The sequence below is a fragment of the Pavona decussata genome, unplaced genomic scaffold, assembly GCF_977016875.1.
Source record: "Pavona decussata unplaced genomic scaffold, jaPavDecu1.1 SCAFFOLD_76, whole genome shotgun sequence".
Lineage (NCBI taxonomy): Eukaryota > Metazoa > Cnidaria > Anthozoa > Scleractinia > Agariciidae > Pavona > Pavona decussata.
Window position 1 is genome coordinate 40,001 of NW_028145494.1, and position 25,291 is coordinate 65,291.

At 37.9% G+C, this 25,291-nt stretch overlaps 1 protein-coding gene and 2 long non-coding RNA genes across 8 annotated transcripts in view; all 3 read left to right on the plus strand.

The window, feature by feature from the left end:
• LOC146476437 (MAM and LDL-receptor class A domain-containing protein 1-like) overlaps nt 1–11,776 on the plus strand; it is a 21,511-nt gene extending 9,735 nt beyond the window's left edge. For all 3 annotated transcript variants that reach the window (XM_085114316.1, XM_085114315.1, XM_085114317.1), the window contains exons 6-17: nt 142–398; nt 1,317–1,434; nt 2,363–2,509; nt 4,018–4,256; nt 4,527–4,695; nt 5,335–5,463; nt 6,131–6,378; nt 7,217–7,358; nt 8,430–8,564; nt 8,969–9,297; nt 10,752–10,895; nt 11,366–11,776. In XM_085114316.1, coding sequence (XP_084970442.1) covers nt 142–398; nt 1,317–1,434; nt 2,363–2,509; nt 4,018–4,256; nt 4,527–4,695; nt 5,335–5,463; nt 6,131–6,378; nt 7,217–7,358; nt 8,430–8,564; nt 8,969–9,297; nt 10,752–10,856 — 2,018 coding nt within the window. In that variant the 3' untranslated portion in view covers nt 10,857–10,895; nt 11,366–11,776. The remainder of the gene's footprint in view (nt 1–141; nt 399–1,316; nt 1,435–2,362; nt 2,510–4,017; nt 4,257–4,526; nt 4,696–5,334; nt 5,464–6,130; nt 6,379–7,216; nt 7,359–8,429; nt 8,565–8,968; nt 9,298–10,751; nt 10,896–11,365) is intronic.
• LOC146476438 (uncharacterized) lies at nt 10,102–10,657 on the plus strand. The gene is made up of 2 exons (XR_014865568.1): nt 10,102–10,467; nt 10,536–10,657. It is a non-coding gene; the product is annotated as an uncharacterized LOC146476438 (long non-coding RNA).
• A 2,071-nt stretch (nt 11,777–13,847) lies between the features above and the next one.
• LOC146476439 (uncharacterized) lies at nt 13,848–24,572 on the plus strand. 4 transcript variants are annotated; one of them, XR_014865555.1, is made up of 4 exons: nt 19,245–19,333; nt 19,482–19,502; nt 22,207–22,338; nt 24,164–24,572. It is a non-coding gene; the product is annotated as an uncharacterized LOC146476439 (long non-coding RNA). The 4 variants fall into 4 exon arrangements; XR_014865552.1 differs by lacking the exons at nt 19,245–19,333; nt 19,482–19,502 and adding an exon at nt 13,848–13,943 and having other exon boundaries at nt 22,210–22,338; XR_014865554.1 differs by lacking the exons at nt 19,245–19,333; nt 19,482–19,502 and adding an exon at nt 17,034–17,147 and having other exon boundaries at nt 22,210–22,338.
• The last annotated feature ends 719 nt before the right edge of the window (nt 24,573–25,291 follow it).

The following is a 25,291-nucleotide window of genomic DNA, read 5'->3' on the forward strand; positions in this document are numbered from 1 at the left end:
TGCATTTTAAATTCCCTTCTACTCTACTCACAAAACTCGTGAAAGAAAGCGAAGGAATTTTTTTTTATGTAAATAAGGGAACGCAGTTTCTTTGTAAACAGCCTGTAATAACTGCTTACGTTTCTGACATTTCTTTTGCAGGCGGGAAGTTTGTATATGCAATGAAATCAGGCATCCAGGCAACAAAATCGCGCCTAATTAGTGGGCAGGTGTGCGGTCCACAGTGCGTTGAGTTTTTCTACTTCATGGAAAAGTTCAAAAAAAGTGAGTTCAGACTGTCTACATGGAAGGATGGCAAAGGGGATCGAATATGGTTCGATAGTGGAAGAGGAAAACAATCTAAGGATTGGACAAGGTCTTTGGTTGAAATAAACGCCGAGAACGATTCATGCTTTGTGGTATGTAAAATGACAGAATGAACATCACTCTTCCCAGGATTATAAAAAGTGTGAAACCAAAACCAAAATCTTATTTGCACACTATATACCTTTTGTACCTGAGATAGTTCGCGTCAGTGGTGGAGTTTCATTTCCAAGAATCGTGCTTCAAATTGCTTTTCATTTCTCGAAGGTCCGGTCAATACTTTTCAACAAAGTACTCTTAAAGTTACCATGCAGGAAGAGTACAATATGTTGGTCATTCTAGATTTAAACACCCTAAAATATGATAAAACACAGATTTTAACCTCAGAAGTCACAGCCGGAGCCCTTATTACTTTTCTATGGAAATCCTCGTTCTCTTACATTGTCACATTCCACAGCCTCCGGGACTCGTACAACTCTGTGGCCAACTAGCAATTAACAAATGTCAACTGATATTCGACAGAGAACCACGGCAAGGCATATGGAGGCAATTCGTTTGCGAACATCACCGCCTTCCATCGCTTGTACTGATTTTCCACTTTTCATTTGACCAGTTCCCAAGGATCACTCTACTGTATTTAACTAAAGCCCTATTCACACCAACAAAACATGTTCAATTAAACCAGGTTTAACAAAATGAAAATTAGTAATTGAAAGTTAATCTATTGGCTTTGATATAGGATTCAAGTAAACTTTAACTTGTGCTTTCATTTATGCTAAATCTGTAGTCGACAAAAATCTCAAAGCAATTTCCATGAAAGAAACAATTTTAAACTGTGTTTAACTAAACAGCTTTTATACGTGTTAAGCCTTCAGTTGATGTGAATGAGGCATAAGAAACTACAGTTAGTTGTATAGGCTTTAATTTGTTATTACCAAAACGGATCTTGAAAATGATCTGGAAAAGCAATGGCTGACCCTAACTCTAATATTCAATACGCTTTCTACTGATAGCTGGTCTTCGAGGCTAACCTTCATGCCGACTTCGAATCATTAGTTGGAATGGATGACGTCTTGATAACAAATGGAAGCTGCTGCCCTTTAATCAGTAACCCCGAGGAATCAGCGAAAGGTATTTTTTCCTCAGTCACAAACGGATGGCATAACCCTCATTCTTTGACACGTATATAATACATCAAACGCGGAAATGTCTCACCCGATTCCTTAACACCGAGAAGCGGGTGAGACAACGAGCCTTGTCCGAGGTTTTTGACCGAGCAATTTCGAACTGCTTTGAAATAGGATGAAAAAGTCTTTCGGGTTGTTGATAATCTTTTTTTTGGGTAAATTCAAAGCAAAATGTCACCAAGTTTCCAATCTTCATGAACGGTAGTGATTTCAGTTTGTTTTCTATTCATTAATTATTTTAAATTCCTTAAAGGATTTGACAAAGTATAATTGAAAAATTTTGAAATTTGGCTCTTCCCTAATCTTTGCGTAAAATTAAACACTGCTATATGGAAGAAGATGGAATTGTAACCACTAAGTTACCTAAGCTCGAGGAAACGTTTGAGCATGCGAATCGAGGAACAGCTAATTATCAAGGACAAGTTTCTGTATGCATTTGTAAGCCAAATAAATATCATTCCGTTTAATATCCGTCAAATATTTGTACTTTAAGTATTTTCTACCTGGTCGGTTACAGCAAATTCAATTTCCTTATTTAAACTCGAATTTGAGTTTAACTTGACAAGATCAGTGTCATAGAGTAAAATAAAATATTAGTGAAATAAAATTTATATATACAATCACACGCTATACACAATCATCTCGTGTAGATGAAAAACTACCCCGTTTCATTTTAATTGGATATCAGTGTTTCAGTTTAGTTTTTTTTTTTTTTTCATATTCTGTCACGTGACCCATTTTTACCAATCGCATGAAAGCAAAATATTCGATTAAATTTAATCAGCTGGATTTGTATCAATCTTTTCAAAAACCCCAGTAATTAAGACAAACGTGCACCGCGAGTAATATTTTTTTTTTCTTTAATATTCTAGCAAACTGCGATTTTGATAAAGCCACTTTTTGTAACTGGAAATCCTCCCCCAAGTCGACTTTCGAGTGGACTATAGGAAGTGGTGAGACTACAAGCGGTAGAAACAGCGGAGGTATGACTGGACCTACATCGGATGCTTCTGGTCAAGGTACGATTCATGGCTCTGACAATTAAAACAAAACTGCAATTTTCTGGCACGACCCTTTCGGCTGGCTCAGCGCGAAACATGCTGCAATGCTCTAATCAATTCTGTCAACTCCACGCGCGATAGAAGTGTTTTTCTTTCTCTTCTCCCCTTCCAAGCCTCCTCCAATACAAGTTTAGTTCCATTTTATTCTTACTTTGCTGTAGTTTGTTTCCCCCATTCAACTGCTTCAGTTGCGACGTCGGATTAAATTATTTTTACCCTTATTAAGGTGGCCGAATGCAGTTTTTTAGTGTACGTGTTAGAAGACGTTATTTGGAAACTATGTACTTCTGGACGCCCAAAATTGGTATGGTGTAAGCCTAACTAAGAAGGAATGTATTTTCTTACGTCTTGTTGAGCTAAGTACCGTTTCCATGGTAACGCAGCGAACTATTAAACGTTTATAAATAGTAGGTTTCCTTTATTTTTAGAAAATGTACACATTAGATTTTTTCCATTTTTTGTATCCAGAAAAACTCACAAAATACTGACACAGTTGCCCTACTTTCATGTAATTTTAACAGAGAGATCTCCTGTAAATATTGATTTTGCATTTTAATGTTTTGTAAAGATACCCTTTGTTAGATTTAGGTTTCTCTTTGTAGGCGAGTTACGCTTTTAGGGAACTATTTTCATGCCAAATGTCACGAAATTCTAATGAGCGGCTACTTAGAAAACAGTTCATTTCCACGAAAACAACCAGTCACAATTTTTTGGTCAAATGCGCATGCGTGACTTTAATTGGGTTTTATGGCAAAAATGAAAAGCATGCAAAAGGTCGTGGTGAATGACTTTTTTGGTCAGAAAGAAAAGAAAAATAGTCCAGAAACGAGAAACTTAGTTATTTATGATCAAAACTTAACTTTATTACCCATTTCATGTGAAATTGAGGGATCACTTTATCGGCCGCCGTATTTGCGTACCACAACCCTAGCGCGCGCTTAATAGCATCACTGACAGAATCTGTAAAGCGCGCGCAAACTGTGTTCGGCCACCTTAAAGACTGTGAACAATAAAATTGCGGTCAATATCCCGGAGTACATTGCGCACCCCATGCGTGTTACACGCTCCTATCATAGCTGCAGTAAATTCATTAACATTGGCAGTAACAGTAACACCTACGAGTACAACTTCTTTACCAGAACCTTAAAAGAATGGAACATTCTACCTTCTTTTTTATTAGATCAGCCATCTGTGGACGATTTCAAATCTGCTATGACGAACTATTTTAGTCTCTCCCACTGATTTTATATATTTATTATTATTATTTATTTATTTATTTTGTGACATAAAGGCACCGCTTTTTTTCTTGTATTTTTAATCTTTCACATGCACATTCACAGTGATGGGAAACCTTTGTGAATTATAATATATGAATAGACTGAAGAACAAGGGTAGCTAGCTTTTCTGTATTAGTTTTATCCATCGTACTAATGTGCTTTACTTTAATCTTTTCTCTCAATTTGTAGGAAGCTATGCTTATATCGAATCTTCTGAGCCTCAGATGTTGGGTGACAAAGCCATACTTATGAGCGATCTGTTGGCTGGGCAGCAGTGCATGCAATTCAAATACCACATGCATGGCGAAGACGTTGGTTCGTTAGCAATTTACAGGAGAGGTTTCCTTGTATGGAAAGAAAGCGGTAACCATGGAAACCAGTGGCTTGAGGGACAGATTGATTTTGACTGCAGCATTAAACAATACCATGTAAGCTTAGCATATATTCCATTTTCTTTTATCTCCCTCTTGTGTATTTATCTATGCTGGCGATTGTACCTTTTTTTTTTACAAACATGCATATAGATATTTGTCTGAAACGTAACAATTCATTCCCTAATAGCTGAAGGATGCCGACGATAACGCATGCAGCTAAATATTCGAGATTTCCAGTTTTAATTTCATGGAGGTTTTTTTCTAAACGTGCTGTGAGTTTTCGGCTATCATGACGTTTAAATGCGTAATTTTATTTCAACTTAGGTCGAAATTGAAGCGACTGTTGCTGGGTGGCGCGGTGATATCGCTATAGACGAACTGATCTTTACTCCAGGACTCTGTCCTATTAAGTCCATTGGCAACGCTGCTGCAGCATTGCGTCAGAATACAACAAACGTTCCAGCACTCTTGCCGCCCATACCACCTCCCTACAGTAAGTTAACTGCATCTACAGAGATTTAAGGAAAACCGGGGTGAAACGTTAATATCCACAGAAAGATATTTCTTTACAGGGAATCGTGAGGCCATGTGTATTCATGTGCATTAAATCTATACAAAGTGGACTCTTCATAGGACACATGCAAGAGTCCATGTTCTTCTTTAGGGGCTGTAAATTAAACCTCACCATTCTCAAACATAAACATCGATACAGTGAAAACGGACACCCGCTATTCAGTCCAAAGATAAATCATAATTTTTATTATTATTTTTGTATTGAACTGACACTTTATGCGCATCTTTCTATACCAATAACATTTTCTTGTGATCATGCAAACTTGACAAGAGTGCAACTCTTCCAGTCACATTTCACGTAGAAGAAGAAAGTCAGGTCACATTAATTGGATATAGCATTTTATGGTCATCAGTCTCTGAGATACTTTTCTTCCAGCCCATCCTGATGAAGATCATTATTTGAAAACCTTTTAGTTTATTTATGTTAGTATAAAAATATATTTCTAAACAGAGTTGATCTGCAAAACGATCAACGCTCGAAATTAGTTAACGAAATTTGTTACCAATTATGTTCAGCTATTATAATTTCTATAAGCTTACCTTCCTTTAATTTTCATAGGTGTTTGTACATTCGATGACACTTTGTGTGGCTGGACAAACTCGTTTAACGATGATGGGGATTGGAAAATTCATGTTGAAGACACACCGTCTTTTCATACGGGACCCCAGTACGATAGTGACGGAAATGGTAAGGTTTCAATCCATGAATGTATGCACAATTTTACTAATCCAGAAATAATCCTCTCCGTGTTGAGAGGTGTTTTCAGGAGTCCTAATATTAATGGCACTCACCGTCAGTTATAATTTAAAAAATCTCATGCCATCCAGTTGAAAAACAAAAAATGTCAACCCTGAATTTGGATACTTTATATTGACTTCATGTTTGACAGAATTATTTATGTTTTAGAACGTAGGTAGGGTAGGGGACAAGTTGTGATGTCTATCATACAGTTCATGCATCTCATTAGCGCGCATTTCTTGACATATCTCACGGTTTGACCGCCCAGTGACGTGTCACAAAATGTAAATTGACACAAAGCGTTGGACACCGATCACATAATCTTACAGAGTAGTTTTACCCTTAGCCTGCCTAAAACTCCTTTCCTATCCAAGAGCGCGGGAGGCTCGCGAAGTCGAAAAGGAGAAAAAAAAATGAGAGGTACATTCTTGTTTGCTCCTTCTCCCTTCCTTTTCTTCCCTTCTCGCCCTCGTCTTGTAAGGAACAAGCTACTACACAGGCTATTTTAACCTTTTGACAACTACATTTCTACGAAAAGGAATCCTATTTTATGCCCAGTTTTCCTGAGCGTTGTCTCCACAAGGTTCAAGTTCCTAGTTATTTTTTTTCTCCTCAGGCTACTACATCTACATGGAAGCCTCTGATCTTCTTAATGGTGAAGAGGTCCGTTTGGAAAGTAAAGAGCTCTTTACACCCATTTGTTTACATTTTCATTACCACATGTATGGCGAGGATACTAAAGAATTGAGATTGGAACAGCACAACTTAAAGGATAACTCAACTAAAGTCATGTGGTCAATGAAAGGGGAACAGGGAGATTACTGGAATTCTGGTTTGCAGGATTTCTCCGGTGATCATTACACGGTAAACTAAGAAAGCACTTGGTATAGTTTTTTTTTTTTTTTTTTGGGGGGGGGGGGGGGTGGTTTGACCATTTAAATGAGAGCAATCGAACAAAAGGTTTCCCTTGCATTTTTCCCCTTTTCAATGTTGAACAAAAAGAATCATAACATGATCGGAGTAATTCTCTTACAAGTGTCATTTGATTTTACACAAATATTAGGAGGAAAAACAATATTTACAATAGAGCAGTCGAAATGAGTGCAATCAAGCATCAGCCAATTACCCCATTCTCCTATCTGCACAGCCGTATTGCAGATGCTACATTGTTGCTCCAACATAAACTGTTCATTGGAAATTTCTCAAACTGATAATATTCCATCAACCTAATCGATCGACGCTCCCTTTTTTCCGATGCATCATAACCAAGTCTCGGTCTATTAATAATTGATGTCGTAAAAGTTGCTTCAAAAAGGCGTGTTTGATCACTTAAGAGATACCACGATCTTCTAAATTTCAGACAGAATTTCAGATTGAATCGTGCCACTGCAATGCTCTGTTTGGCTGTGAAAGCTGTCCATTTTTTTTAAAAAAATCTGAACCGCTCGCTCTTTCACTGAAGCAATTGCCCATCTAAACTGTAACTCAAAGTACTTTGTCGGTTCCACAAATTTCAAGCAATTCTAACTGAAGCCTCTCTCTTACTTTGTTCACATGTCGACATCGACTTCGTCCCGATCTACATGTGAACAAATAAAAGAACTCGTCCAGTTTTTTGTTGTTGTTTTTTTTCGCATCTGATTCTATGACTGGACAGAAATGAATTTATCACGTGTTTATTTTTCCCATATTCTCTCGAAAGGTATCTTTTGTCGCTGTCCGGGGCGATTCGCCTCTTGGTGACATTGCAATTGATGAGGTAGCTATCAGCGAGGCAGCGGACTGCGCAGTTTTGAAGGACGTTAGACTTAAAGCAAAAGACGTCGGAAACAATCTAAAGGAAGGTGGGTATCAGGGGGACAAAACGCTAATGCATTTTAAATGATCTTCCTTTCTTCAACCCAGTGTTGTGTTGCTCACGGGAGGTTCAGCTGACTTGCATGTTCAACTAGCCGGTTAGTTAGCGTAGTGGAAAAAAATAGAGAGAGAGACGAGGTAATTCGCTAGCCGTACTCACTGGTGTAGCCCGGATTCCATGCAAAGCTGGACTCAGCATCATATGTCGTTGTGTTGTACAGGCGTAATAGCTATATTAATAATAATCAATCAACTATTTTTGTTTATCTGCGATTGGTTAAAATGCGTCAGTTAAGAAATATTGCCCCAATTATAACTGAGAAACATCACAGATGATATCCCTCTGCATTAAATATCCCATAGAAAGTTTGAAAAACTTGAGCAACTTCATTACCATGAAACGGAGATATTTGAAAATTTAAACAATGGAAGAGCGTTTTGGCGTTAGAAGCGGACGAGGACACAACATACCTGTCGAAAGAAGTGCAGGAAAATGCAAAAAAAAAAAAAATCATCATACTGATAGTCCCCCACGCTTTCAGACAAAATCCTGCCGCGCTGACGGCGAAAATATTTGAAAGATAATAAAAAAAGTAACCTTTATTCAGCTTTAAAAACATGCACGGACATTCGTCCTTGGGCATTAACGATCCTCGAAGCTCACATCGCTTCTCGGAGAAGATAACAGGGAACTTTTTATTAAAGCATAGACGTTCGTGGGCCGTGGTCGGCTATCAGACGCTATAACATCTGTAATTGCAAGTCAACGGATTCGAAAACGAGCGTTCCTCAGCCCTTTCAGAGATGTTAAAACAAGCGAACAAAGACAACGCTCAACTTCCAGTTGCGGTTCGTGGTCAGTACAAACGTTTGTACTTGAGTTTACTTTTAAAGTCCACGGACAAATACCATTACATATTTTCCCCTAACCAGAAAGTTGGTGTTGCCAAATTTCCAAATATCAAATTAAATCGATCTGATTATTAAGGGCCTGCATCTATTTTCTTCTTTATTTAGTGTTTTGTAAGAATTGTCCTTTAATTTGTATTTTTCCCAAGGAAACTGCGACTTTGAAGATAAAGCCACGGAGTTCTGTAAATGGGTCAATATTAAGGGTGACCAGTTTGATTGGACGCGTAGATCAAAATCAACACCGTCTTCGAGCACTGGGCCAGACTTTGACCATACAAAAGGTACTTTGATGATTTTTACCTTCTGTTATTCCGGGCGAGGGTGGAGGGGGTGGGTGGGTGGTACAGCTCGAACTAAACATACATGATTCTAAGTCTTTAATCTAAGAGCCAGTGAAATAGTTAATCTACAGGTGTCTTTATTAGCAAATCAGACCAGTGGCTTTTCAATTGGTCTCTATAACCCTTCAGTTATTACCACTAGCGCAATTGTTTGGATCTTTTATGTATTGTTTCGCGAGCCAGTATATATATCACTGATATATTTTAGTCTAAAGAGGAAATAAATAAGATGCAAAATATAAAGTAACAAATAAATGGAAGGGACAGATCAGAAACAAGGTGTGCACTGTCGACTTTTCGGTTCACCTAAGGTAATACAACTCTGCTACTTTAACGTGTTTCAGGTAAAAGGCGTGACGGAAATTGGGGTAAATATATCTATATTGAAGCTTCTAGTCCCCGTAGAAAAGGCGACAAAGCCTTGCTTGTTGTTAAACTTGAAGGAAGATCCTTCTGCATGCGCTTCTGGTATCACATGTACGGTAACAGCATTGGCTCGTTGAAGATTATGCGTATTACCAAACAAATAACCGACGATCATAAGCCAACCATGAAAGACTTTAACGACGAGACAATTGAGTGGGAAGCCTCAGGTAACCATGGTAATAAATGGGTGCAGGTCGAGCTAGACCTACATTTGGATGGAGCCTTCAAGAAATATGCTATTCATTGGGTAAGTTTAAATGGAATATTTATACCAAACACTTAATGGCGAGCTGGTTCCAAGGGAAACAGTCAATTTTGCTTCCCGAAATTGTTAATGTTTGACGAGACGAAGTTGAGGACAACATTGAAATTCGAGGAACAAAAACATACCGTTTTCCCGTGGGACCCATCATTGAATGAAAAGCACTGAATGGATCAAACGTGGAAAACAAGCTGTATCACTTTTTTGAAAAATGAAATGGATTTGAAAACGCGCTGGTTTTCTTACGAATAGGGAAAGCCACGACAAGTTGTTCCAAATCTCCTCAAAAGTTGCCCCCAAATGCAAAACGCCAAAAGTTGCTCATTTGTTTTTGCAAAGGTTCCAGCAAAGATGCTCATATTTTTGAGAAAATGAAGCAAAAATACAATTGTTTTTTTTGTTATTTTGGTTTGAAAGATCAACCACCACTCCAAATTTGCAATGTTTAATACTTTTAGCTTAGGCAATTGGGCCTTACTTCTCGACAAAACAATCAGAACAATCATTCACGTCCGCCATAACAAAAAATGACTAAATAACGCCCCGTTTGTTTGTTAGGGGAGGCCGAATATAGTGTAAAAATTGGCGACAGCTCGTCAGCGAAGTAGGCTTGGGATATCTTCAGTAAAATCATAAGAGTCTGTACCAAACAATTCGAGCTTTCGAGTTCTTCTCCCCATGCACTTTCATATTCGGTTCCGTCCACATGTATGCTGCGCCGCTGGACTGAATGACTACTGCCAAAGAACATAGGAAGACCTTTGCATTTGCCTCTTCACGGCATTCTTTAAAGGGCGATTTAGACGGTACGATTTTCTCTTACGACTGTCGCATGCGATATCTAGAGCGCGCGCTGCTTGCGTCATGTAAAAATCGTACACAACTTTCGCCACTCAACATTGCCTTTACCTACGACATTTTTCGTGTTGTGTGCGTCTGTCGTAAGGATGTTGTAGGTTGATTTACACGACGCCATTCGTGTTGTAGGCATGGCGTAAGCGTGTCTCATGCGACAAATCGTAGGCAAAATCGTACCGTCTAAATCGCCCTTAAGGGTGATTTACACGGTACGACTTTGTCGCATGCGACAGGCTTACGACAGGCCTACGACACGAATTGTTTCGTGTAAATCAAACCTACAACTCGCTTACGAATGTCATGTACTCTCACAATAAATGTTTTAGGATTTTAACACATGTTTCAAAATCCTACGACAATCGTAGGTATAGGCAATGTCGAATGACGAGAGTTGTGTGCGACTTTTTGCATGACGCGAGCAGCGCGCGCTCCAGAAATCGCATGCGACAGTCGTAAGCAAAAGTTGTACCGTCTAAATCGGCCTTTACAGTACCTTTACTGGACCCACCGAAAAATGCTGCGCTAAAATCATGCAGTACAGGTACACTCTTTAAATTGTCCTTTCATCTGTTTCTTTGTAGATCGGGATTTTGGGGACAGTTGGTAACCACTACACAGGGGACATAGCGGTGGATGATATTGAATTCTCAGACGGACGCTGTTCGTATCGCAGGTCCAGGAACTAAGGCTGCTGACAACCGAGTCAAGCAATATTTCGTTTTTAGGTAATGGCTGTTGCCAAAAGAGAATTTAGCGTCTAACGGAGTGATTGCAATCAACCTTCCCAGGGCATTTCGATCGAATGTTAATAAGAAGTACGGAAACTTAGCTCAAGTCTGCCTCTTTTCTGTCCATTTCAGTAAGGTTCTGACATTCAGTCCATATTCTGAATAGTTAGTTCGACTTAAAATTGACTCAATCGGAATATCATGAGTAAACGCGCAGAGAGACTCAACCGTGTAAACTGAATCTAAAGTTTGGTAGATTTATATAAATGTGCTCGAGTCTCTAGGTTTTGTAAGTAATTGCAAATTGCACTTTGTACATGAAAGACATTTCATATGGAGGAAATTAAGCCGCAGAGACGTTCGCCAGATCCGGACGGCAACAGGAAGTTAAATTCCCTTTCCTGGCTTGTTTTAGCTTATTCTTAAAGAAGAACTAACTTATTCACAATATTTGTTCCTTTTTACAGAATCCTTCACGCTTGCGATGCTCAAAATAACAGAAGGGACTTCCAAACTAACTGCATGTATAATTTACCTACACAATGACATGCAACCAACTGCTTTATGTCGTATATCGTTACGGATCGTATTATAAAGTTCAGTTTTGTAAACTTAAAATATTTATCCACTTCAGTTGATAATTGTATCTTGAAAAATATATTCTGCGCCTTCGTTTGATAAGAAACCGATTTGGTGATCCTCTTTCCTTATTAAAATCATTACTTTCTACTTCGTAAATTTATACATTTCAAACATTGATGCTGTAAATATAGAGAGGCTGTTTGTAGTGATATCAAGATCTCGCTGATAATAACATAATTGTTATTCCTTTGATCTGTAATATGACTGAGTTCAATAAAGGCATGCATCAGATTCAATTTTGGTGTCAAATTATGATTTTGGTGGGTAAATAATTTTCTGTCGGTTTAAATAGAGATTTTATTTTTTACCCCCAAAGCATTCAAAATGATAAGAGAATCTCACTACATCCAGCCTTAAAGGGCTAGAAAGACTTGGCACAGTATATGATAATAAACAGTACCGCAGGAAAGTATTTTGCTCAGTAGCTTTGATTTGAACGGTCACACTTTAGGATTTCATCCACAGACTCAAAAGTTAGAACCACCTTGTACAGTATAGTAAAGAGCATCACATGGGAGAAAATTACTTGTTAGCTTTCATTTGAATGGTGACACTTCCTAACTTTATCCAGAGATGCAAAAGTTAACACCACCATGTAAAAACCATCACCTCACCGGCCACAAGACTGCACCGTCAACTTGCAAAAACCCTGCCGGCAGTATACGTTCTGCATTGATTTGGCGCTTAGAAATAAAAAATCCTCCAGTTTGTTTTCTTCCTGAAATTTATACCGTTTTTAGAAAATGGTACTAAAAAACTCGTAGCAAGTAGAGACATTTCAGGGGGGAAGGAGGCTATAGGCACTTTCCACTTAACGTAAACAAACGAGAAAGTACTGCTTTATAGCCTTCATTTGACCGCACCTTAAATTTTCTCCAGAAAGAAAGGCTACGTTCAGGTAGATTACACATCTCGTCCCTTCGCTCTGGCTTAACAGTTTAATGACACCTGGAAGGTGTGAACTAATGCGTTAATTTAAAAATAGAAAAGCACAGACTATACTTTATGTCGGCGTTGATGTACGCTGTAACGCGCCCCAAAACTGAACAGTCACCCTGATACTCAAAAGTTTTCATTTACTATACAAAGTAAACGGCGTCGTGTTTCTCTTGATTAGAGTTAGACGAGTTACCCTCACTCGCCTCAGCGTTATCCCCAAACTCACTCATCTCAGGCCAGTTTACTGACAACAAGACTGTATGGTCAAATTCCAAAAGCCCTGCTCAGTACGTTCTGCACTGATTTGGCGCTAAGAAATTGAAAATCTCCCAGTTTGTTTTCTTCATTTTAATACTGAACGTGGTAATAAATGGAGGTTATAACATTAAGTAAATTGTATTCAAAAACTCGTGGCAAGTAAAGACATTTCAAGGGGGGTGGGGAGGAGGCTATAGGTGCTTCGCACTTCAGTGTTAGAACCTTCCAGTCAGACAGTTTGAAAACCGGCCAATACACCACAGTAAACCCGGCAGTTCCTACTAGTTCTTTCAAAGCGGCGCGTATCATCAGTTTTTGTACTGTTTTTAGAATCAGTAGTAAAATTGTTCCTTTAAAATAACATTAAGGAACCGTTCATCGGTCTGCTCGGTATAAGGGTCAGACAAAAAGAAAGCGTCATAAAAATACTTTCTTTGAAAACCAACGCGCCTAGTCAACTTTGACACTGACACAGCGTTACTACAAAGATAAAATCTGGATAAACCTCAAAATAAAACTTTTTAAAGAATAAATGCCATTATTCTTCCTTTCCTTCTCCAATAACACGGAAACAAGGCAGCAAGCTCGGTTTATCAAATGATAACTGCAGTAACTCATCTTAATATCTTTACTTTTAAATTAATTTCGTCCCCTGGCTTCCTTATCGCCTGCCAGCCGTTAGTGGGTTTGCCGTATTACTTTCTTGTGCAATATTGATCACCTGAAAATCTTTTAATTTCAAAACAACTGTCAACACAAAAGCTCCCCTTTAAAATTAATTTGTCGTTCATAAACCTCAGAAACGTTTCAAATGAAGCATTACGCTCAAAACTATGGGGAAAAAAAAAACACGCAGTGACCTCCGGCCATGGAAACAGTTTAATTTATATAACCGCAGGCTTAAGGGAAGTCTAACACTAGTTGATATGTTTTTCTGTTTCATGAAGTTTTGAGCTCTCTCTTTTTGTTTGATTTTTCGAAGAAAGCCGCCCTCAGCTCATTAAATATGAAAGTTTCACCGCTCTCAGATTGAATTGTCAAGTCACACGGAAGCAGCAAGCATTATTTTTCCGGAATAGTAATTAAAACTTTATGATAAGTTTATATATGTGAGGGATTTATAAATGTTAGAGCGTTTTGAGTACATCATATGAACCTTGTATTTCACAGACGAAATTCGCCCTTTTTCAAACTAAGAATTTCTAGGTAAGTGTACTAAAATATGTTATGTTTGTAAACTTGTTCTCCTCAAAGCTTACAATCGAGACAGAGGTATAATTATTTTCTCATTTATTCGCGAAGCAAAGTTATGATATTTGTCATATTTTGATAGATTATGTTGGTTTATGATATCTGGGCGAGGCGCAGTTTTTATTTTATAGTTCGCAAATGACTGACGAGAAGCGTTAAAGCAAACCTTTGCTGAAATCAATATTTGCGCTTCACTAAGTGTTTTCAACAAGTACTGAATTGCTTCGGAAAACTGTGATTTATAATGTGTCGTGTATTTGTATGATCAGCCGTAGCGCACATTCGATTCTTCAAGCACTCATTACCAATCATCAGATTAAACCACCTCGATCTTAGGGCTTCTCCCAAATTCGTTACATCGTTTCAACCTAGATTTGTTTAATCAATTGACAATCAAAACGGTTTTAAGGTAAAGGCGCAAACATGGAAGACAAAAATGTACTTTTAATCGTTTTGCGCCCAAATCGACCGTAAAGGTTGGGCCTGTTAAACGGTAAAATATTTATCCCTGCCAGATAAATTTCCCTGCGGACTGTTCTCTTTTTGTAAAACTTGAAGCAAAACCTTTCGTAAATTTCTAGCAGCAACCAGAGGGCACCATTTGATTATGAAACTCTATATGACTGTGGGATCTGAGGTTGTTGGGTTGCGGTGGCGCCACTGAAATGGAGGCACTTTTTTTCTCTTGTTAGTAAGAATTCTGACTTTTCAGAAGATTCGAACAGAATCTTTTCTTAGATTGCTTGCAGCAACTGTAAAGTTTGATTCGTTATAGGAAAGGATTCAATTAAAATTTAGGGTTCTTAAGGAGCTGGAATAAACGGAGGAATAACAGTTAATGGCAATAAAATGATAGAACATTTTCCTCTCATAATTCAACGTTCATGTGAAAATTCAAGTGGCACCTTTTCATGAATAGCTCTGAGTGCAACCGGAAGGCATGGTTTGATGAGAAGAGATCGTTTTAGAATTATGACAAGACGTATAATGAGACATCAAAGGTTAGCTCTCTGTTCCTTGTGAATGTGTTGTGAAAGAAATTGTATAACGGCAATTGTGCGATCGCTTAAAAAAAATTTACGTGTGTGAATTTTGTGTTTGATCTTTTTAATGATTTTTTTAACATTGTAATTAGGGCTTCCATTGATAACACTAATTTTGTTTTTATAAATTTTGTTTTTAAAATTACTGAAGGAATTACCCGTTTTAAAATAAAAGTATCTTCTTCTTCTTCTTCTTCCTCTTCTTCCAATTCTCATTACGCATCCTTTCTACGCAATATTTGTGCGTCATTAGCGCGCGCACGTTGTCATGTTGCATTCTCCCTAGTAAACCTAGTTTAATGGCCTTTACTCCCACGAGTCTCCTGTAGCTCAGTGGTAGAGCATCCCAACTAGTAATCGGAAGGTCTTAGGTTCGACTCCTGACGGACTAGGAGCACTAGGATTTCCTTTTTCCGAGTATGCCTGCGTCATTCATTGAATAATACATCATTCTCATGTATAATGTTGTTTCAAGTTTTGCTGTATCTATGTATTTCCTGTTCCCACCGGACATAGCAAGAACTGATTAAGTATGCTTATATTTGAAAGTGGTATTACAAGCAATTATGGGTGACCTCCTAATTGAGTGGATAGTACGTAGCTCCTTCGCGGGCACGATGACCTATTCTTTTTATTACACTTTTCAAGTTATCACATGCTAATGAACTGTCAGTGAAAGTTTGAACAAAGTTTGACGACAAGTTTTATTTCAAGGGAATCACCTTAAGCTCAAGTGTAACACAAGCGAGTGGACTCAGACTCAGATGTCAGGCATAAGCTTACAGATATTACTTTTTATGAGGTATATGAATTGTTGCATGAATAAATATATACTACACTGAAGTCCTTGTCGTTTACGGTTCACCTGAAATAGACACTAGAAATAATGAAGATTTCATGATTTAACTTCGCCGGCGAGCAGGTGTTGGGAAACAGGAAATTTATTTTTCGAGTGAATGCCTCAGTATAACTTTTCAAGGTATATGTATTGTTGCGTGAAAAAATTGTATACTAAACTGAAGTCCTTGTCGTTTACGGTTCACCTGAAATAAGACACTAGAAATAGTGATGATTTCACGATTTAACTTCGCCGTTGGGAAACAGGAAATTTACTTTTCGAGCGGATGCCTCAGTCTAACTTTTCGAGTGACTTTAAAAGATTTCTTTCCGAATTCGTCACGGATAATCTGATTACTGTCGCAGTGTAATATACCCTTCAAACAATGCGGGATTTTTTTTGAGAATTTAACGCATAATACAACCAACACCACAAATTCCTCAGATGGTAAAATCACTAAAATGCGAAATATTCTTCCAGCTTTCGGTCAATTAATCAGCTCGGCCAGAGTTAATACCAGAAATGTAGCTCAAAAGAATAATGTCTTAACCTCCTAAAGGGGCAGTATCATGGGAGATATCATGATTTTTGGCCAAAATTCACAAAATTTAAACTTTGAACACTGTGTTAATAAATTTCTAAATCGATAATTTAAAGAAATATTAATGGTGATTCTGAGACGAAAGGTTGAACAAAATTCAGAAAAATATAGTACAACCAGCAATTTTTAGTGCGGCAGTTACGGCGACGAAATTTGAAAACGTCTGCCAGACGTTTTCAAATTTGAACCACTCTTTATCCTGACCAACAGCTGGCGAAAATATCCGTGGATAGTTTCTTTGCATTCTGATAGTCTTTTAATGGAATTTTGGTCGTTATATCTTGGCTGCTATCAACCAAATTATGTCTTTTTGATTTTCAATGTGTTACTAAAAACAGCGTGATACTGTCCCTTTAAGCCCCAAAACCAAAATGCATATTCTCTTCAGTGTTCGTATTGTACTGGACGGGAAAATTTGTTTAAATATCAACACATTTTCTCTTTCGTGATCCTTCCCTTAATTTTCCCATGACCTGATATGATGTTTGATGAAGTGGTGTTGTTGTGAGACGATATTAGGTGGGGCCTCATTAAACGTGTTGTTGCGCCATTTGAATTCCACTGAAAATAATGGCTTTTCAAGGGAACCCTAAAATATCCGTGCACCAAGCCCACTGAATTATTTCTTTACTTAGCCGAAATGTCTGTGAAGAATTGTCCTGCCTAAAGCTATCAAGGTAAGGCTACGGCATTTCCTTTCTCTTCGGGCAAGAAACGCCGGTTAGCGGATTTCCAAAAGACGAGAATTGATTGCTGTGTTTGAAAGAGACAAGCGCCCTCTAAACTGGACTGACAGAGTGAGTGAGAGAGAATTGATAAGGGTATTAGTTCCTAAAGAAACTCTCATGGTGCTGCGTCGGTGGGGAGTAGAAACGAATGTTTGGTTTTATCAATAGGGTTGGTAAGGTAATTTAGCCATCGTAAAGCGATCCCGGAAAGCGATTCAATTGCTGACCTCTCGAGCATCAGCCCTTCGTAAGAGCGAAGAGCATTGATAGCCGAATTGCACGCCCAAACCAAATATCTAGGGAGTGATAAACATTCCTAGAACTGAAAACATAATGCAAACAGCCGTTCAATTGTTTGCATGCCTTTTCTAATCAACATGCAATTAATGACTATACGAACATAAAAAAGTAAAATATATTGGAGCTGGTCAGTGCGTAAGTAATATGTAAGTGAACGCTGATTTATTTTTTCAAAACAATTCAGTCAGTTGATCGAAGTTGGGCAAAAACAAAGCCCATTCCCCTTCCCCTCTCTCCTCAAGGAAAGAGCCTGTTCACAGCCTATAAAGAATTCTTCTAATAAAACCATTAGCAAGGTTGAAGAAACGTTGCCATGTAAAAGGTATAAACCATAAGACCCAACAGCTTTCTTGGAAACCTTTGATCTATGAGCTTATTTGCATTCTTCTTGCTAGAAAATGGGATATTAAGGCTTAAAATTTGTACATATCTCGCGGGCAAGAGAAAAGCACGAAATATGCACATGTTAATTAGATCACCTCATAACTTCATCGTGGTCGCATCGCTCACACTTTGCACGCGTACAGCACAACGTTTCTTCAATCAAGTACATGTATATACATTAATGCGGTAATTGCTGGGTTTATACTCGGCCGCAACATAAAACTTGACGTGACCGTAAGCGAGAACACTGCGTCTGAAATCATTTTAATCTTGTAGATAATCTGTTTCACGAGGTAAATGAATAATCAGGTAAACAACGCATACTGCGCCACTGAAATCGTAAACGGGATAATAATCGACGAATGATCGTCAGTACAAAATGTGCGTCACATTTTTCAAATTGTGCGACAATTGTAGGGTAACTTGATCACAGGGCACTACAGTTTCACTTCATTAATAATCAGTTACATGAGGTAAAATGCGCTGTTAGGTACAAAACGCATATTGTGACACTGAAGTCCTTGTGGAGGTTCGTCTAAATAAGACTCCTGGAAATAGCCATGATTTAACCCGGTGAACAGGTGTTGAGAAGCCGGAAATTCATTTTCGAGACACCTCACTCAATAACTTGTCGAGTGGTCTCTTAAAAGGGTTGTTTCCGAATTCTGCATTTACCACCGTTTATCCGATTACTGTCACAGTGTAATAAACCTTTCAAGACGTATTGAATTTTGTTGACATGATATTACTGCATCACAAACAGCACTGAATTCTTCAGATCGGAAAATTGAAAGCCTGAGTAGAATACAAATAGTCTTCCAACTTTATGTGTTACGTTAACCAGAGTTGTCAAAGGGTATTCCCTACACTGTTCTTGTGGTACTAGACTTTCAAAAAAGTCCTTCGTTCGATTTATATGGCGCGGGACGAAGACCTCTCGCGAGGTCGTCGCTCGCAGTCTGAAAAAACTCATTAAAAAGCTCGCTCCGCTCGCCAAACTCGCGAGGTCAACTTGTAGCAAGTCTATTGTGATACTAGTTGGGAGAATTTACATTTTCATATTTGGTGATCTTTTACTTTTTTCTCATGACCTTTATCATGGTTTGATAAAGTAATGATAATCTTAAAGGTTTACTTAACTCTGTTTAATTTTATTTTTGTGTGTATTTATGTGTGTTTGTTCTTGTGTCCCTGATCTTAACATTTAAATATCTTTTCTTACAGCTGGCTGCCTGGCATTTTTAACTTCTAGGTTATTTCGGGCAGCCAGCACCCCTATCATCTATTGTATGTTTATATTTATATTTTCTGTTGTAATAATAATGGGGTGAAATAAAGTATTGTTGTATTGTTGTTGTATTGTCAAACCGGACGTTCTTGTCTTGTGTCTGCAACTTTGCAAACGTCCCGGGTGAACAGTTTGGCTCGGATAAATTTGCAAAAGTGGAGTTCTTCACGTCAGGTTACAGGTGAGATATGTTTTCGTAGATTTCCGTCTTTGTGGCCTCCCATGCAGTCGCAAGATAATTTGGCCACCGTAAAGAGATTCGAGTGCTGACGTTTCGAGCGTTAGCCCTTCGTCAGAGCAAACGTCGCGACCAATCTCTACACGTCAGGTTACAGATTTTGTTTTCGTAGATTCCCGGCTCTGTGGCCTCCCACGCAGTCGCAAGGTATTTGGCCACCGTAAAGAGATTTGAGTGATGACGTTTCGAGTGTTAGTCCTTCGTCAGAGTAAATTTCTCCGAGCAAACTGTCTATCAGGTCAAAATCACCAAAGTTGCGGCAGGAGTTTCAAAGTTGCACTCAAAATGAGGAACCTCGTACCTTAATGCTGCTCCATATATCACTAATAAATTTAATATATGGCTTATCGAAGGAATCCTAAAACCCTCTGAGTTCCTTTTCTTTGATTTAACCGAAATGCCTGTTAAGAAATTGTCCTGTTTTAGGCCCTCAAGGAAAGGCTAGGCGAGAAAGCCACGGTATTTCCTTAACGCCCGTTATTTACCTAAAGATTGAGAATTGATTGTTGTGTTTTCAGGCGACAAAAGGTTTGTCTAAACTTAAGGTAGATGAAGAGCCTTGATCACCCAAGTTGAAGTAACACAGCTAAGGTCACCGCTAAACCAAACATTTGGCAGAGGAGACCATTCCTAGAACTCAAAACTTTATAGATATTTGTAAGGTCTCAAGAATATAGTTTATTTCGGTCTCGTGATTATATTGATCATTCATCTGAAGCAGTCAACATTGTTTTAATATTTGATGTATAGCATTCCTTTATGGTTAAATTAACCATCGAGAAAGTAAATACACTTGCAACGTAATTCGCTTTTCCACAAAACCAAAACTTTTACGCAATAGTTTTCGTGAGATGAGTTCAAATAAATGCTATAATTAAGGTTTTTAAAATTGAGTTTTGTCAGAATTTCAATCGTTTCAAACCGAAGTGAAAATTAATGATGGAAGTGCTTGACAAGTGACGATAACGAATGTTTTGTGAGGTCATAACCTCACAATCGTTTATTTTTAGACAGTCTGATCCGATGGCCATGGATAGACTTGTGGTTTCAGTGTTATAAGATAATGAATTGATGTTTTCTTTGGACGAAAAATTTATGCCGTAGGCGACGCTTTATCAGTACGGCAATCTACAACCCACAAACATGTACTCTCCTGTTTTAGACACGGTCAGTTTCCGATCCCTCAATCAGCGTAAAAATTTTTGAGAAGCTAAATAGTTTTATCAAGAGATAAAACCGTATTCTGTATATTCCGGGGGTGTGTACTAGTGTTATCAATTTTATTGTTACCCAAACTGTTTCGCGCTTCATTTTGTGGCCTTAATCGCCTTTACAGTCAGTCAAAGCTACTGGCAGCAAGCACGTCCAAATGCTAACCTTGAACACTAGTGGGCCGCGGGCTATAGTGTGGTTCGGGGACCGCTCACTGGGAGAGAAATAGGCCTGAAGAACATGACCGCACAGAATCCAAAGAACGATAGCATCAGGCGGTGAAGCAGGCAAATGAACTTTTTAATATTCCCAAAAAAGAAAATAAAGAAACGAAACGAAAAGAAAACCGAAAACTTGATATCTCTTTCAACATGAAGTACTTCGTGATGAAAATTCTACAGTTGAGCAAAGAAAAAGAAAAAAGAGATTTATGTTAGTGCAATTACCTGACGGTCCTGGTCATTTACATGTACATCGCCCCCTTAAAATAACTCAAAGAAGTCCTTTAAGATGGAAATACAAAAAAAATTCTCAAACAAAATACGAGAAAATGTAAGGGAAATACGTAAATTGCTAACCTGATGGACGGCATGTTATTTTCCGTATTAGACTAAGCATATGCTTTGTTTTACCTTAAAAATGGTTTTAAACATTAGCACTGAAATTTATACAAAGAAATGTAAACATTTTTGTAACTATTTGCCGATATGCTTGTATATTCTGATCTCGTTAATAGTCGCTTACTTTTCAATATAACGCAAAGATACACGAATGTGGTTCATCATCCAAGTAACAACCTATACTCGCTAGATATCTCGCAGACTGTGATCAAGTCATCATTTTTTTTTTAAACACATGCATTATGAAATCAAATTGCAATGAAACATGTGACAAACTGCATTGCTTTGAAAACAACCATATACTGATTTTGCTCGATTGTTTTTACTAAGCTAGGCAATTAACAGTGTCGGTGTTTTGACGATTGCCACAGATGGCGTCCACGGTCTATTTCGCAGGGTTATTAAAATGCGTTTGTACTGAGTCGAAAGAAAGGAATTTGAATACATCAATTTATTTTCGCATTTCCCAGATCAACATCAGTTCAATTTTAAATTGTCCATTCTGCAGTGGTGTGAAGGGAAAACGCTATTATATTTTCTACAGTCATGGTTGCGAATCTCACTAACAAATATTCCGACTATTACCGATAAATTTTAAGCTATTTCGAAAAACAATCAAGCATTTAAACAATAGTAAGCGGACTATATATCATATTACTATATATTAAAATAAAATGAGGCCTGTCTTGACTAAACCGCTTCCTTGTTCGTTTGTCTCTGACGTTAGTTCCGATTCCCACGTTTCCTTAGTCCGCAGTGCTTGAATGTTGTATAATTGAAGTCGAGATAGGTGTTGTTTGATTGTTTGTCAATGGAGGCGTGGTTTTCAAGTAAAAATAGTAATGCGGCTCAGAGAATACGTAATAAAATAAGTAGCAGATGATCAAGCCCTGAGTGGCAAATACTGAGGTGATCTCTTCAAACAAGAAGCTAACGATCTCTACGGCACTGATTTTACTATCTTTGCAGTCTCTCCTTGCTTCCGACTGACCACGCAGAGCCATGGAAAAGAAAGCCTTTTTGATTGCCTGCCTTCTTTTGGCTCTTTGTACCCAAGAAATTACAGCACGAGATCTACACAAAGTCTACAAGAAAATGGTAAGCGAACGGCACCAGTGAAGATAGTGATTTCTCTCTTGCTATCAATCTAGGAGATTTCGAAAGCTTATGACAATTTAATTACTTTCATCATGTCCGACACCCCATAACACTTCTGGTCCCGTATATTACTGTTTATTGAATCACAAGAAAATCAATGATATACAGGCTATACATTTGTAGATTTGAAGAGCTTTTCGGCAGGCGCTCATGAACACGACATGGCTAAGAAAAATGACAGCTATAAAAAAAGAATAACAATCTAAGTACGGCGATAACGCGGCAAAATGGATCACGTTTATAGCTTTTCAGGTGGGTTCAGGTTTAGCTCTCCTCCACGGCAAATTCATCATTTTCATCACTTGTATGAAATTTGGCTTTTATTAAATGCAATTAACGATTACTCAGGACTCATATTTAAAACCGTGATCGATTTAAAAATATGACTTCTCATCCTGTGGGATTTTTTATGGGTGTAAAATCGACCTGTTTTTAAGTAATTGTTGAGGGGATATCACTGAGATCTAGCTACAAAACTAAACTAACTCACTACGCTTAACAGGCCAGACGACGTAAGACGTGTATCTAATTGACATGCTTATTTTTTTCAAATCACTGTTCAATCATGTCAAAATCAGTGATATTACAATAGGTCAAGTATGATTATCTACGTCTTATCCTTGTTCTTCCCCGACATGTCTTAAATATTTTTGTACACAATCGAAAGCAGGAGCCGTGAATTTCGGTGGAATATCTGTTTGGAAACCCTAAGAGAGTGCCTGGAATTTTTTTTATTATTATTTAAATTAAAAGAAAATAAAGTCAGTTCTTCGTGGAAAGTGGTTTTTCTTATTTAGTCTAAAAAATCAATGCCTCTAATTTGTTTCGTTTGTAGAGAGCTTGAAATGTAAGTAAACTAAGAAACAGAAACACTCCAATTCGACGATTTCGTGAAATTACCGGTTTTTAAAACATTGTCAGAATAAGGTTACAAAAACAAAAAGGGAGGCCAGTTACGTTTAGTTAAAAAAAAAATCCTGTTTACCAAACCATTTGACACCAAGTGTCCAGCTAAATTTTGATAAAATCCTTAAATTGAACCAACGAAAAGGAAGCTATCAAGCAGTAAATAACTTTTCAAGAGTGTAATGGTGGGTTTATGGAGAATTCATAAAAGATATTTTTCTTATAATTTACCCGTGGCTGTTAGTGTGTTTTGGCGCTTTTACCCTCGATTGAAATGATTGGAAAATACTGTCAATGACGACTTGACTTTTTAAATTTCCTTGCCCATGGATGTTACGAAAAGTATACTTTAAGTATTTTCACTTTCTCACAACTGAACTAAACTGAAAAATCGTCAGTCTTGCATCGTACCAGGAATTACGCATGTCTTGGCTCCAAATGTTATTAACAGATTTCAAAGCCTAAAAATCGCATATGCGTTAATGACGTTCATAGCTACAGGATCATTTCGTTTACCTTGTTTCATGTCGGTAGTTCATATGTTCTGAACATTGTCACAAACTGATGGTACTACTTTACGAATTTTTGCCAGCATAATGGTTCTGTGAAAATCATTTCGTTGGAAGATCTCTGTCACATTCATTTATACATAGTCTTAGCCAAACGTTACACACCCAAAGCCTTCTATTAACCAGGACTTGACGGTGTAGTCGACTCTTTTTGAAATACTGAACTTGTGTTAACGTTGATCAACCTAAAATTCGGACTGACGTTGGTTCACGACGTAATCTAGTAAGAAAGAGTGTTATTGAAAGGAGCGAGTGCATTAATGTTGTTTTATTTTTACAATTGTTTTCAGCACGGGCGACATCTCCTGAAGCGTACGGCAATGGGACCATGCGACAAAATAGGCCTGCCTTGTGATGTCGACTGTTCTGGAGAGTGCGAGGAAAAGACAATTGGCTGCTACAATAGCAAGTGTGCAATCGAAGACACTGAACCATATAAGAGGAAACGAAGTGTCTTCCTTACCTCTGAATACTGAACAGTGAACAGATTTGGTGTTGCTGAGTTCTTCTTCAATGACGCACATGGCCGCAGAAAATCAACCGACGAGGTCTTGAACTTATAATTCACAATAACCGCTATTAGATTTAATTAATTTATTTTTTAATGGACAAACCGCAACTTGAAATGTTCGCTTGCGTGTAAACGTAAAAATTGTATTTTTTTGTTTGTAATTAATAAAATTTAGTGACCAGACAGTATCTTCGTCTCAGAACTTGCTCTTCTTGAATTGTCAATGATTATGAGCTTAAGTGCTTTAGTAAAACAAAGCTGCTTATGAAGGACTTTATGAGAAGTCGACGAATAAGGAAGGAGGTGCCCTTTATATCCCTATCTGTAATGCTTATAATCTTGTGCTGTTCTAGTTAGAAAAAGGACTGATAGCCCGCTGTCGGGAGTTTTAAAATCTGATATTTTACTCATTCCCTGCGCTCGTTCGTAAAATGTTGCCTTTACCAATCGAAATACAATTCAGATCTTCGCGCAAGTGTGATCAGTATCCGCTATTTATATCTTGCGAAATCGAGCCGCTCGGTGATTTAGCAAAATAATGGTTTTATATCTTCATCGAATCACCAAATTGGAGTTTTAGACTGAACAAGGAAAATTAAGTCATGGTTCTGGTAGTTGTTTAATAAACACGCCTCAAGTTACCACGTCACAACAAGCAATCAAATAAGCTTATACCGAGAATCAAAATGGTACGAATTAAGAGTTTTCTAAAGTTTACAGTTCCACTTAAAACAAACATATTTAAAAACTTATAGCTCGTAATGAAAATTACAAGGTGAAGAAATATTACTCACTTACCGAGAAGACCTTTACCAGTGAGTAAAACTTTTTACTTGTCACGGCTTTCTCCGAGTTGTACTGTTCTGCTTCGATCGATCACACTGCATTTCCACAGCTTGATCATCTT